A 15,393-nucleotide genomic window follows, 5' to 3' on the forward strand; every position below is an offset into this window, starting at 1 on the left:
AAAACACTGACAGCTTTTCTAGTCAAGAATCAAAACTGAAGGTAACTGGTGACCATAATATGATGCACTGAACATGTGACCGACTCCACTCCCACTCACCCATAATGCCATTCACCTGCCCATTCATCCATCCATTCATCTCCTGAGGATCAGCACTCCAAGGATATGAATTCTGTGACGCCCACTACAGGAACCACAGGGGAAATTAGTCTCTATATTTAACCTGCTGGTTAAACACCCAGACCATAAGAACCGGACACACAGAAGGAGTGGGGGGGCCGGGGGGGGGTTGGTGCACACACCACAGTCTGCCAGGAATTCAAACTGGCAATCTTTCTTCAACCATCAGCTGAACTGAACTGAACTCTACGCAAAACTGAAGTTTGTTTCCATATTGAAAAAGTTTCACCATCACAGAGTTTTTACAACCTGGTGTTTGAAAGACCTTTTCAGATCGTATTTATTTGACGAGGACAGAAACCCACTCTGTTACTCGTCCACCATTCATTCCTTTGTTTGTTTTTCTTTTCTGCACCAACATCAACATCATCATTGGTCATAAAGGACCAATCAGGGGTCACTGCTGTGGACCAACATCAGCTACTCACAGTTCGATGGCCTTGTTCCACATGATCACGTATCCAGACAAAATGAAGGACTCGATGTTGACGATGTGTGTGTTTCCACGCTCTGTTCCCACGTACAGCCATTTACTCTGAAAGGGAAGGTGGCAGAAAGTGATCCTAGAAAACCAGAGACAAAAGAGAAATGTGTCAGAATAAAAATGATTTAATGATGGTCAGTGATGGGGTGGAGTACTGGTCAGTGACGGGGTGGAGTACTGGTCAGTGATGGGGTGGAGTACTGGTCAGTGACGGAGTGGAGTACTGGTCAGTGACGGAGTGGAGTACTGGTCAGTGACGGGGTGGAGTACTGGTCAGTGACGGGGTGGAGTACTGGTCAGTGATGGGGTGGAGTACTGGTCAGTGACGGAGTGGAGTACTGGTCAGTGACGGAGTGGAGTACTGGTCAGTGACGGGGTGGAGTACTGGTCAGTGACGGGGTGGAGTACTGGTCAGTGATGGAGAGGAGTACTGGTCAGTGATGGAGCGGAGTACTGGTCAGTGACGGGGTGGAGTACTGGTCAGTGATGGAGGGGAGTACTGGTCAGTGACGGAGTGGAGTACTGGTCAGTGACGGGGTGGAGTACTGGTCAGTGATGGGGTGGAGTACTGGTCAGTGATGGGGTGGAGTACTGGTCAGTGACGGGGTGGAGTACTGGTCAGTGACGGGGTGGAGTACTGGTCAGTGACGGGGTGGAGTACTGGTCAGTGACGGGGTGGAGTACTGGTCAGTGATGGAGTGGAGTACTGGTCAGTGATTGGTAGGGAAGGTTTTTGTTTTATTTAGAAATGTTTTTGTCTGGACATGAAACCCTGATAGAGTTCTGTTCAGTTCTGCAGGGGAACAAACGGTGATGATACTGACACCAACCACTGACCCCAGACTGTTGGACCTGTCACTACAGATTACACTAAGAAATCACAATGTAAGTAGACAGGAAGTGACGTTAGTTTGGCCTGAAGATTGAGCGACGACTGCGGCACCAGCAAATATCTGATCAAATATACCTGAAGTACACAGAGGTAATTAAACTACTCCCTGAGACGTGACACAAACAGCAACATGTCACAACAGCCACGTTACATTAACTTCAAACGTTGGACTCGTCGTCGGGTCAAATGTCTCTTTTCATTGTGTTTGAAAATTACCAAGTGACAACGGCCCCCATTTCACTGTGATGTACTTTCTGCCTGAGCTGAATGTCTGGACACGACAGGCGAGGAGGGCTGGCTCGCACAAGATGTTGACTGACAGCTATCAACAAACAACCTTCACCAGCAAATCCAGTGATTCAGACCTTATTCTTGTGGGACTGAGGAGGTGTTAAGCTGCTAATTGTGCGAGGTTCAACTGAGACACGGAGCTAAATAGAAAACTTCACTCCGACAGATGACTCACTGCAGCACGTCTATCATCTTTCTTTATCCCAGAACATGATTCATCGCTGTTCTATGTCCAAACGTAGGTAAAGTCACAGCGTAGGAGGACGAGTCGAAAAGTTCCAGGACCAGTGACATCATTCTGAAGATATGTGATTTTTTTAAAAATACACAACGCAGGTGTCGCCAACGTTTAACAGGTTATTTTTAAAACATGAGTAAAAACATCAATAAATGATCTCTTTCTTCAAGTCCTGCGAGTTCTGTATAACAGCATTATGTTCAGCTAAACAGGCCCATGTTTCAAACCCAGTAAATATATTTTTTTGTTAATTAAAATCTGAACATCATTATATGTCAATACATGTACTTTTTGTGGTATTTCTCTGTGTTGTACACACCTCCAGGTCTGAGCCGCACAGAATGACACATTTACAGAAACCTGGTTTTCTCTTCCTGTGGTCCAGGTCTGAGGGGAGTGTATTTTTATTGGTGCTCTCCTCATTTTTCTGCTCCATTATATCTGTTCTTTAAACTTCGTCACTCAGGCTGTTATCTGTGAGAGGACACTGTTGTACTCCGACTTCACATCAAACAAATCCATTCTACGTGAAATAAAAGTTTTCTCACGATGGAATCTATTAAGGCTCAGTCTCTCTCTGCTTTCTCACTAAAAGCACCAACAAATAATGCACTTTTTCAGGCTGTGAAAATTTGATTATGTCTCAGGAGAAACACACCTACAGACAGCACACAGACTTTTCTCTCTTTCTCACTTGTGTCTCTGCTGAATTCCATTCCCTTGGGTTGATTTTTATGATGCACTAGTGTCAGTGCAGGGATAATAAATCTGCCGTGTCATGGAGAAGGTCAAAGCGCTTTAGAAATGAAAGTTTTTAGTCAAAACGAAACATTTATTGTGACTCTGATGAAGTCCTTGACTGAACGGCAAATATTCTGAGGTCGCTGTGATTCACATTCATCAAAATCAAAAATTCGTGTTGACCCTGAGCCGACATGTTTTCATAAAAAGTAGAAAATCATCTGCAATACAAGCACTGAGAAGCTATTTAATCGACTCGGTCCAAATGCAGACATCCATAACACGGCCCTGATTATGACAAGTTTTAATGGTTCAACTTTACTTCAGAAAACCACTTGTTGAGGTTTGGGCTTGGGTTAGATATTAGTACTAGTCCCACAGCTGGGGAACTCACAGAGTGAGTCTTTGCAATCCACACGGGCTGCCACAGGAGGCGCAATTAGGAAAACTTAAAGAGAATTCTGACCTTTCTCTGTTGAATTTGAGAGAATGCAGAACAGCCGGCCGTCTCTGACGCAGGTTCCACAGGTGTAACGTGTCGTCTGCACAGGCTGTGACCAACGCACCCTGAAAGACAACGGAAAGAAAACGTGTTTCAAATCTGTCACCTGGCTCCATGATGTACAACGTTAGCTGAGGACAGAAAATGTAGGGACGAAAGGAAAACACAACTTGTTCACGTCCGATATCTGCTGATACCGTCATCGTACGGACACACGTGACGATAACAATCCAGTTCCCAGAGAGAGTTTGCTTCTAGAACTTTAAGTTCTGACTAATCACAACAGGTTCAGGTTCAGGAGAGTTTTATTTTTAAACTTTAGAAACTCTCCTCTAGAATATTTCAGTCTGCAGTACCTTTGGAAAGCAGCACCTCTAGTGGTCCTCGGAATAATGAATGATATTGACCTACGGCCCTACAGCGTCACCTGACTCACAGAGTCTCTTATGTATAATATAAACCTCTTTCAGTGCTGCTGCCTAAAAAAATAAAATGTTCCAAAAGAGATGAAATCCTTTTTCTGTGTGTTGAAAAAGGTATACAGAGATATACAAAGACACAAAGGTGGAGGACAGCAGAACTCCTGTACAGCACTGGAGTGAAAGCACTGACTAAATGGACTCTTCGTTCATATGCTGGTGTATTTTCTTGCTGTCACCCACGTTGGCCTTGAATCCGAAAAGAAAAGATAGAGTGGAGGTGGAAGGAAGAGGGGGAGGAGAGAGAGGGGGAGGGAGTGAGGCGGCTAATGAAGAAATCATTCAAGATGAGGGAGATGAGACGGTGTGAGAGGCGATCGGGTCGAGGGCTCGCTCTGCTGCTCCATTAGGGTTTAATTGCCTTGACATCAGGATGTGACAGGTAAAATGGCAGTTGTCAGAGACAAAAGAAAAATCCATTAAAGAAAAACAAGGAAAATGAAGACTCCAGCAGGTGTCGCCCCCTTTAGTCCAGATGAAACATGCAGCTCTACAGCTTCGCCCTCATTCTGTTCCTGTTTCCACCTGTAGGTGACTAATGCATCAATACATTCTGTCAGGGACATTTAGCATAACTGAGTTAGTGTTTATTTAGCTCGTGGAGAAGAAGGTTGTTGACATTTTTGTTAGCATATTTGGCTTGTGGAGAAGAAGGTTGTTGACATTTTTGAAGTTGAAGTGGTTGTAACAGCGGCTGTTGTAACAGCAGCTGTTGTAACAGCCGCTGTTGTAACAGTGGTTGTTGTAACAGCGGTGGTTGTAACAGGGGTTGTTGTAACAGTGGTTGTTGTAACAGCGGTGGTTGTAACAGTGGTTGTTGTAACAGCGGTGGTTGTAACAGTGGTTGTTGTAACAGCGGTGGTTGTAACAGGGGTTGTTGTAACAGTGGTTGTTGTATACCTCGTTGATGAGAAACTGCAGTTGAAGAACAGCTGCTCCACTCTCATGCTGACAGTAGCAGTCCACTCCAGGTCGGCCCAGTCTGATGACATCAGAGTCAAGGAAAGGTCTAGAAGGTTTAACAGCACCGTCACGGAGCGTCTGTTCAGTTTCACATACATCAGGTAACAAGTAACAACAACTTAAAAACATGAACAGAAAATATGAAATTATATATAAAAGAAAAAATAAGGCTTGTTACTGATTTGGGAAATGATAGCATCTAGCACTGCTAGCAGTGTTTTAGCATCATGCTAACGCACAAAGAATTACCGTAGTGGGATGGTAGTGGTGAGTTAGCATGTAGCGTGTTAGCATCACATTTACACATTGATATCACGGTTAGATAGAAGATAACTCTGCTAACCCTTAGCTTCACATTTTCTTTGGGCTCTACCTGCCCTAGTAAATTACATTACTGCCACCTATTGGCAAATATTTCATCAGAGAAAAACACAAAAAAAACAGTTAAAAAATCCAAAGTCACTGAGATTCATTTAAACCAATCCCAGTGGCTCCTTTAGTGTGTCCTGATTGGCTCATTTCATAAACAGTGTAAACATGTACTCATTATATGGAAGGAGGAACACAAACATGTACTCATTATATGGAAGGAGGTGGTTCAATACGATGCAGTGGCACAGAAACGTGGCCTGTTGGTCTGGTGGTGCAATGTCAAACGTGGCCATTAGGGAACGCTGAATCTCTAAAGTGGACTGCACTGGTTGATGACTGCTGGCTCACAGCCCTCCTTCTGACTCAGGGAAGACAAGTTAACGGCCAAAACATCCACGCAAGCATAAAAAGAGAAAACAGTAACAACCAACGGTACGCTCCGCTGCAGTGCTGGATCATCGCTGCATCAGCTACAGCGTTCAGACCAACTGTGGTACCTGACTCTATAGAAATAAAACACAAGTGACTGATGTTCTGTAAATGACTTCCCTCCTACAATCACCTAACACAGTGAGCACTGCTGTACGTGAAAGGGCAAATGTGTAGGAGCACGAGAGTTGCCTCTCAGTCAGGGGGACAAGGGCAGGAAGAGTGTGGTTCACCAAGAGCTAAACCAACAGGAAAACACGTCTGCCTACGTCACATGACCTAAAGTGACTCTGAACATTTGGCCTCAGGCTACATGTTTACAGGGGATTATGGGATGGGATGAAAATCTAAGACAGATCATCTAAACCAGTGTTTTCACAACCACGTGGGGTCGTCTGGAATTTAGATTGTCCCGTAATTGACTGGTTGAGGAAAAATACAATAAATTTTAGAAAGAAAATGCCTGGAGTGTTGACAGAAGACGTGACGTCAAAGCCAGAACAGGTTGGGAACCACTGGTCTGAACTAGACGTTCAACATCCGTGGTTTGGACTCACTGTAAAGATCTCTCCATCAATCGTCCAATTAACAAACATGAAAATGTCTCTGTAATCCCACAGATTAACAAACCTACAGATTTATTTTCATGATAATTTAAACTGTTGTGTAGGAGCGCCTCCAACAGGAACAAACAGGATTAAGTCTGTGCGATTAAAAAAAGAAACTCATCACTGTATATTCCCATGATGGAAAATATATTTTTCATTTAATGTATTCAGAAAAAATTCACTGTGGAGCTAATAAATATTCATGACACATGTTGGGGAAACGAGAACAGTTATGAAACCAGGAACCAGTTTGATCTGGAGGAGAAGCACAATTTGTTTATTGCCCAACAAAAAGGACATGTGGCCCAAATCAAACACTGGTTACATGAGAAAATTTTATATTTCCCAGCCCAGCCCAGTCCAGTCCAGCCCCACATGAGAAAATTTTATATTTATATTAAAGTTGCATTTCAGTTGAGACAGTAAATTTATTTAGTCCAGCCCAGTCCAGTCCAGTCCAGCCGAGACCAGCCCAGCCCAGCCCAGCCCAGTCCAGCCCAGCCCAGTCCAGCCCAGTCCAGCCCAGCCCAGCCCAGTCCAGCCCAGTCCAGCCCAGCCCAGTCCAGCCCAGCCCAGCCCAGTCCAGCCCAGCCCAGTCCAGCCCAGCCCAGCCCAACCCAGTCCAGCCCAGTCCAGCCCAGCCCAGCCCAGTCCAGTCCAGCCCAGCCCAGTCCAGTCCAGTCCAGTCCAGCCCAGTACAGCCCAGTCCAGCCCAGTCCAGTCCAGCCCAGTCCAGTCCAGTCCAGTCCAGTCCAGCCCAGTACAGCCCAGTCCAGCCCAGTCCAGTCCAGCCCAGTCCAGTCCAGCCCAGTCCAGCCCAGCCCAGTCCAGCCCAGTCCAGCCCAGCCCAGTCCAGCCCAGCCCAGTCCAGCCCAGTCCAGTCCAGTCCAGCCCAGTCCAGTCCAGTCCAGTCCAGACTCCATCTCCGTGTTCCTACACAGTTTTCTGTCACTCTCTCTCGGCTGCTCTTTCACACCTTTCCAACAGCTCGGGCCAAAGTCTAACCTGTGAGAAACATGTCACACATTTGCAGCGAAGCAGCAACAACAGGGTGTGTTGTTAGTTATAATTGAAAAGGACCAAAGGTCAAGGGGGGGTTGATGATTGACAGCTGAGACTGAAGCTGCTGGAGGTCTTTGATTGGATAATGATGTATTTCTACTGAATTACCTGAACCTGAATCTCTACAAGAAAACATCTCAATTCCACCAATCAGAACGGAGCAGTTCTCTGAGAATATCATGTCCGTGTATCATATGGTAAATCACAACAACGTCAACAACAACCCTGACGGGCAGCGACCTGGAGGAGCAACACTCCAACGGTTGGTCTGCCGCACTGACCCCTGACCCCTGACCTTACAGGTCATGTGACCATGTATTTCTCCAGTCAGAGGTTGTAATGTCTGGACTGTGTCGTTCATCAAAGGTCTGACCTTTTACACACACACACACACACACACCATTCTGTGTGTGTGTGGTTTCAGTGGGTCTGAGGTGAGACTGGACTCATCGTCTAACACGACGTCATCGTCTCCTCAAAATCCTCCTTCAAAGTCAGCGTGAATCACAACTAATCTCTGTGTCTGTGTGTGTGTGTGTGTGTGTGTGTGTGTGTGTGTGTGTGTGTGCTGGTGAGCAGTGAGGACACAGCTGGGTAATTTAGCCTCAGCATGAACATCTCACAGTGTGTGTGGACAGAACCACAGGTGTGTGTTTATATAAACTGTGCAGCTACAGAACAGTCGGCAGGTTTTTATCCATAAATCAAGTGTTTATTTGATTTTGATTACTTTACACCAAATTACTGACTATATATATATATGTATATATGTATATACACAGAGTGTAAATATATATCTACACATTGGTGCGTTATTTCCAGATTTTTCTGTTGTTGTTTTTGTTGTTCTTCCACGTCAATGACACACAGTCCATGATGTGTTTTCTCAAAAAAATAAATAAATCAGGCAACAAGGGGTTAAATCTCCTCTCCTTCCTGGTGAACGTCAGTAAATCATCGACATCACATTCGACCTAAGAGTTTTGTCACAGTTTTACAGTTTAAATGTAATAATGAATTATGTATTTGGTAAATCACTCACTTCCTTCTGTGAATGTTTGTTGCCAGAGCTTCAATACTCTTAAAATGTCTTAGTCAGCATTTCAGGCTAAAATAAAAACATTAGCATGATTCAGCATTTTAAAGTTAAAGAGCAGCAGCCTTAGAGTAAATAATCAGAACAGAATCATCAACACGTTTGGAAAGAAACAAATACGTCTTTTCTTCTCCCTCACTGAGAACAGTCGGAGCTACATTTGAAAGAGAATTCTTGGTGGAAGAACGTCTTCTGTGATCAACGTTTACAAAGATGGTGCCGTCGCAGATCAACGTCTGCCTGCATTATGTTGAAGATACACCCTGTGCCAGCACATCCAGACGCAGCCTCTGCCTGTGGCTACAGTTTTATATCACCGTGAGCTCACAGTCTGCTGAGCCAGGCTGGGCTTCACAGGAAAAGCTGCCTTTTGTTTCCAGCACTTGATGAAATGGAATGAAGAGAGTGAAGTTCCAGACGACACTAAGATAAAGTCAGAACGAGGATCAGAAACTCTACTAACCATGCACAGAAATATAAGTCCTACAGACGGAGGAAACGGTCACATTATTATTTCTACGGCCGTGCACCTTTTCACTGGGTGACAATTCTGCCTGTGCAATTACACACACACACACTCACACACACACTCACGCCCGTGTTTGTGCTCTACCGGCTTTATCTCAGTGAGCAGCTTCAGCAGTAATTAACCTGCAGATAACCTGCTTTGAGGTTATAAAACTGGTCGTCCAGAAGCTGGGAACATGTCTGCAGTCCACAGACCAGAAGGAGTGACAGAAGCAGAGGACGGAGAGCGTCCTCCAGGGGGGCTTGAACCCTCCTCCATACAGTCGACAAAATAAAAACAGGAAATGAAAAATGAGCAGAGTGAAGGAGGACTTCTAAATGACGGCACGTGTCCGTCCTTCTATTTGTTACCGTTGTTCCTAACAATCACGGTCAGCTGTCGCAGGATTCTGACGATGATTAATCACAATTCATTATGAGGAACATATTGTTTGAACCAACATCCCTCAATATATACAACACACACACACACACACACATATATATACATTCTGATGTATATATTTTCATATATAGCGTCTGAAGTGTCTCTATACTGAGACTGTTAGTGTTAGCGTGAAGTCAGTGCTTTTAATTTTAGACGTGATGTCATCATGTCATGTCATCTGCTCAGTTCCAGTCTAATCTCTCGTGAACATCACCTGCACCTCCGTCTCCATCCTTGTCTCATGCATTGAGGATCATAGTTATAATAATTATAACTGGTAAAAAAAAAATTCAAGAGAAAAATCCACAACAGGTCATAGTTTTTTGCTTTTGTACGATCTTCACCACTGACTTCTCTTCCTCTGCACAACATCTCCGTCTGCATGAGGAGGCAGTGAGGCACGCCAAGACACAGGCTGGGCAGGGCCGTGGGTCGTAACAACGGCGTCTATAAAAAGCCCAGCTGGCTGCTCCATCGATCTCTCCTGTTGTCAGAACGCACGTTACCCAGAGAGAGCGACGGAGGAGCCCGAGATTCTACCGACGGCTGCACAGTGCGTGTGCTCTGCATGTGTGCGTCTTCAGATCGGCGTCACACTTGACAGGGCGTCCGTGCGACGGCAGACGCTGATGAAGGCACACTTTTTATCTGAGGAAAAAAACTAATCTCCCAGAGTTTGTCAAACTGGTTAACGCTGATTATTAATTGTTTTTTTATTAAAAATCCCACCTAAAAACAATAATCCAAACTGCCATCAATGTTTATTTTGCACACCCCCTAGTGGCAACTTGTACAGCGCTACACTGTGGATAAGCAGTAAGTGCTCCTTCCTTACAGAAGGAAGGTCACTCGTTTGATTCCCATGGGACAAAAATTGGCCATAATTTAACACACTAAACTGACCAGCGGTGTGAATGATAGTGTGAATGTTTTTTGTCCCAGCGAGAAGTTCTTTTGTCCGTGTGTGTGTTTGTTTACAACTTTTACATCAATTCAAAGTCAAAATGAAGCCACACCTCTGACCTCGTGAGGATGACCTTTAAACCCAAGAACACGCTGCGTTTCTATCCTAATCGACGGCTTGAACTAAGTCATTTGTTTGTGTCTCCATTATTCTGGCCTGTTATTTTGGGGGGATTTCTCTTTAATTACTAGAGTGATAAACCGACCCTATGTTAGTGCACATTAATAACCACCTTAGGTGTTAAAATCTCTGCGGAGCCGAGCGTGGGCCAGACCGTGCAGTGTTTCTGCACTTGTCAGAGCCGTTCACTGTGGCGACGTTCCAGGGCTTCACAACACACAGAAAGCTGTTTCTGACACTCACTGAGGCTCATGCTGTTAGCGCATGTCGCCAGGTGGAAGGGCTCAGTCAATGACTAAGCTCGGCCAATCAGATGCTATTTTTATCGGCAGCGAGTGTGTGCGTACCTTCGCTAAATCTGAGATAATGTTTTTGCTGGAAATCCTGGCTGGTTTGTATTCGTGCAGCGTGTGGACAGGATACAACTGTAAACTGTTCATCTGTGAATCCATCTGCACAGATGCAGATTTAATACGATGCCTTCACTGCTGTGTAAATATATGTTGATTCACCACCGGAGGAACGATTACTGTCACGTACGCCAGGGTTTATTAGACGACATGAGAACATCGACTCCGGTTTGGTCGGTTTACTGGTCGGTTTGGTCGTCATACGCAGCACACCTAAACCGACCAAAGAAACACAGGATTCTCTCAGCCGAACACTGAAGGGTTTGGCTGCCAGAGGCCACGAATCTGGAAGTGAAAATCTGTGAAGAAGGATCTGTAAATCTATCGCAATTAACTGAGACTAATTTGAATCACAACTAATCAAGTTCACCCACAGTTAGACTGCTAATCCAACATAGAGATATTATAAACTAGACAGGACTTTAGTCGGCGTACACACAGATGTACATTCTGCTTTTTGTCTCTTTGGTTCTTTTCGTCCTTGCTCTCTCTCTCTCTCCCTCTCTCTCCTCCTCCTCCATTCCTTCTGTCTTTTTTTGTCCGTATCTCTGAATAGCAGCTTTTAAATGTGAACTGCATGGTTGACAAAGGCTGAATCACAATGTGCTAAGATAAATCGACCCAGATCTACACTTGACATGGCGAGGAACGTATTTTTCTATTTCAAACTCCCCTCTTTTCACTGCAGGTCTCCCTGCGTTGGCCCTGGTGTTCAGAGCACAAACACCTACAACAAATCACCTCCTTTCTCTCGGAGGCGCCAATCCTTTTCTGAAGAGCCTGGAGCTCTTCAGAAAACCTCGTTCCTTTCACTGACTCCTAGGCGTGCGCTACATGCTACACACACACACACACACACACACACACACACATACAGATTAGATCGCTGCTGTTTGGAGCCATGACTCAATCGCATCAGAGAGACAAAAGCCTAAAACAGCGTATCATTTAAATAGAACGTTGCCGTGTGAGACATTGACGTTTAAGGCTAAAAGCAAAATGAATCAATATTTTGCGACGCTTTTGTGCCGAACGCTGTACCAGGATTATAACATCCAATTTCATCTGTCACCAGTCGAGTTAAACATCACATTTCTCATCTGGGATAACTGAGACAATTTCTTAATAATTGTCCAATTCTCTCTGTGTCTGCATCAACAACATCTTTGCTGCATACTGATGTCCTTCTCCCTCACTCTTCTCTTCTCTTCAGTCTGATACTCTTAACAAATGTTATTGTTAAAAAAAAAAAACCTGGATTATTTAAATCAGATTAGCAGATTAAACATCGTCTATCATGATTTATTAACTTCAACATGTAGCACACGCTACAACACGGATGATGGCGGTGATAATAAACTGTCTAGCATGAATAAATTATGGCCATAAAATCCAAATGATTTGGTATTTGGAGATATGTAAATGAATAATGTCAGTGAACCCTCACCGTAGACATCACTTCAACCACATGATTCCTCATCTCTGGTCTATTCTCCTCTTTCTATTCTCTTCAGTCCTTTAAGTGTAAAGGGAAAACACTCATTTTCTGTCATTTTCTCCATAACGCCTCCGAGTCCTTTTGTCTTCACAGGCAGATGTCTAAACAAAAGCGGCTGCACAGCTGAGCGGCTGCCGGATTTAGTACGAACGACGAGGTGAGGAATCAAATTAGAAGCAGAGGCAGCTGGCATCACCGAAGCCTTTGACTGGGGTTTACTGTTTGGGCCAAAGACGAGAGCGATGGATGCAACGTGACGGGCTTTGTTGCACCGCTTCAGCTGGTGACAGCGATGATGCTCCAAACACTGCTCACCAAGGACACACGTTCTATGATCTTCATTGAAAAGCAGCAGTGGAGCATGTTCTAACAGGACAGAGGTGGAACGACTCCCTGCTGCCACTGCCTCCTCCTGTATCATGTTCTAAGGCTGTTAGAGCAAAACTGTGATGGTTGAAGATGGGGATAAACACCTAATAATTAAAGACCAGCCAGGCAACAGTTCTACACTTAAACGGAAGAGAGACGGGAATAAAAATGATCAGAAAAAATGAACCGATTCCATAAATGTTTGACATGAAGCAGAACATGAACGAACCTTGAACACACCCCGAGTCAAAGACGGTCGGTCACTGGTTTCAAACAAAGAAACATCTTGACCTTCATCAGGATGAAGGTCAAGACGTTTCTTTGTGACACCGATGCAGTTGCACACATCAGTGACACCACCAGAGGTCACTGGGTGGTCTGTCAGCTCCATCCTCCCACACCCAGGTGACCCAGTCTGGACGAGCAGCTGATCAACTTCACTGTCACAGTAAGAACCTGTCGCTGCATCACAACCAACAACTTCATGTTGAACACTATAATCCCATACAATAAAACTAAAACAGACAGATCTGTACTTCTGTACAGACCATAACTACAGACCAAGACTTCATGAACCTCCAGCTGCTCATTAAAGTCCCGTTGACCTTTTCTTCCTGATCTGCCCCGTCATCCACGACACAGTGGACCAGAGACGGCAGCGGGACAGAAACTAAAGAGTACAAAATTAAAACACACCACCGTCATTAAAATGACAGTGAAGGTCACATCCCATCATGAGGTGGACTTCCTGAGGTTCCCTCCAAAAGGTTGACCTGGAGGTCTGTGAGGCAACAGACACTGGAAAAGGTTCTAACAGATATGTTTCATAGCATTATGTTTTATATTGTTTTTTTTTTTCAGCCAATCAGCAGTAATCTACAGTCGGAGGAACATGATGATAGAACCAGGAGGAGCTGATTGGCTGATTGTGTAGTTACTGTGTCTGATCACAGGCTTCAACTGTCAACAGGTACTGTTTATATAACAGACGCTGCAGCCCTGCAGTGAGGCTGACGGAGGGGTGTGTGTGTGTGTGTGTGTGTGTGTCACTCTGTACTGTCACCTCCTCCCATTCGTCAACAATGATCTACCAGTCAGTGTCAGTGTGGTGTTTCAGTTAGGACTGGGCTCAGGGAGGTTGTTGACTTTTAGTGACAAATATTTTTGTAATATTCACTTTGGTGCCGAGGAAAAACGGAAGAAATCTGGGATGTTGTGAACAGATAACGGCCATGTTTGTAAAATGATGTCAGCATGTAATTTTATGGTGATTTTAAATAGTGCTTTCCTGAAACTTCAAATTAAAGAAATAAAATAATCCGCCTGTCAACTTTAATTACAAGTGTGTCCAAAAGGAGCTGCGCAAAATACTCATTCAGATTCCAAATCCATGTCTCGTCTTTGTCTTCGTCATTAAAGGGAACGCAACACTCAAAACACGTCACTACTAAATCAAACCGTCTGTGTCGCTTCAACCAAAACTTCAGAGATTCAGAGAAAAGGTTTTATCGACACAACTTCCTTATAAATAAAATATAAAAATGATGAAGAATTCTACGAGCGTGCGTGTTCGTACACGTGTCTGAGGAGACGGCGTCTGACGGTTCAGTTCTCACCACAGTCGATCTCAACAGAGACGGGGATGAGTGATAGAAACAGAACTGGAGGACAATAGAGTGGGGCGGGGGGTGACAACGGGGGGGTGTTCCTGTGATGTCAGTATCTTGTGACATCATCAGAGCTGCTTCAAAATGGAACAGCATTTTGACTATTTATTTATTTCCTTCCTTCCTTCCAACACTGACCTCTGCATGAATTAAACACATTTTCGTTGTAACTGACACTTCTATCATTCTGTACTGTATCGTCTTGTATTTTATATTATTTTTATTTATTATTTTCAGGTCATGTCAGCTGTGCATAATAATAATATATAAATAACCCACACATTAACGGTATAACTGCAGCGACTGTAAATCAGGGAAGGTTAAAAAGAAAACTGAGGTAACAGCGTGTGACGACGTGATTGGCTGAGAACATGGGAACCAGAACACCCAGCCAATCAAACATATTGATCTGACTGCAGCCCATGTTGACACACCTGCACCGTTTGGTAGAATTCTACACAGATGCTGCAGAAATAAACTCCCACACAGAGACCAGCGGTGAAGGTTGGTCGTGGGAAACACCAACAACGGTGAGAAAATCACAAACACCACAGCAGCAAACCTCAGCTCCAGCTGACACTGACACTGTCGGGTCAGAGACCGGACTCAAACGGACTTCTTCTAGTTCACCACTGACCTCACGATAATTATTAAAAAACTAAATTCTTAAGTTCAGCAGATGTACTAACGTGGTGTCAATGGAAGAGCAGTTTTTTAAAAACTCTCAAATCCAACTACCCCTGACTCCGGCTGCCACAGTGTCCCTCTGTCAGACCAGCCAGGACAGAGAGACAGAAAGACACAAAAAGGGACGCAAAAAGAAAAACAGAATAAATAAGACTGAGCGTTATAGAAGATGGTGAATTTTATATCACAAAGGGGAAAAAGAGGCAGCAGAGGCTGTGAAGGACACAGCAGAGGTGGAGTGAATAAAGAAAGACAGAAATCACAGGGAAGAAAATGTCCTCTGGAAGACACCGGAGGATGAAGCAGCATGACATCACAGCCAAATAGATTTGTGTCGTTTATGACAGCACGGACCAGAGAGAGAAAGTCACGGACGGGCCACATGG

General features: G+C 44.5%; 1 protein-coding gene across 1 annotated transcript in view; it reads right to left on the bottom strand.

Moving 5' to 3' along the window:
• The window catches only part of stxbp5l (syntaxin binding protein 5L), a 34,848-nt gene extending 29,934 nt beyond the window's left edge, over positions 1–4,914 (bottom strand). The window contains exons 1-3 of the mRNA XM_025063728.1: positions 4,708–4,914; positions 3,293–3,393; positions 609–743 (exon numbers count right to left, since the gene is read on the bottom strand). Coding sequence (XP_024919496.1) covers positions 609–743; positions 3,293–3,393; positions 4,708–4,899 — 428 coding nt within the window. The 5' untranslated portion in view covers positions 4,900–4,914. The remainder of the gene's footprint in view (positions 1–608; positions 744–3,292; positions 3,394–4,707) is intronic.
• Positions 4,915–15,393: the final 10,479 nt, after the last annotated feature.

This window comes from Cynoglossus semilaevis, chromosome 16 (genome assembly GCF_000523025.1).
Source record: "Cynoglossus semilaevis isolate Cse_v1.0 chromosome 16, Cse_v1.0, whole genome shotgun sequence".
Classification (NCBI taxonomy): Eukaryota; Metazoa; Chordata; class Actinopteri; order Pleuronectiformes; family Cynoglossidae; genus Cynoglossus; species Cynoglossus semilaevis.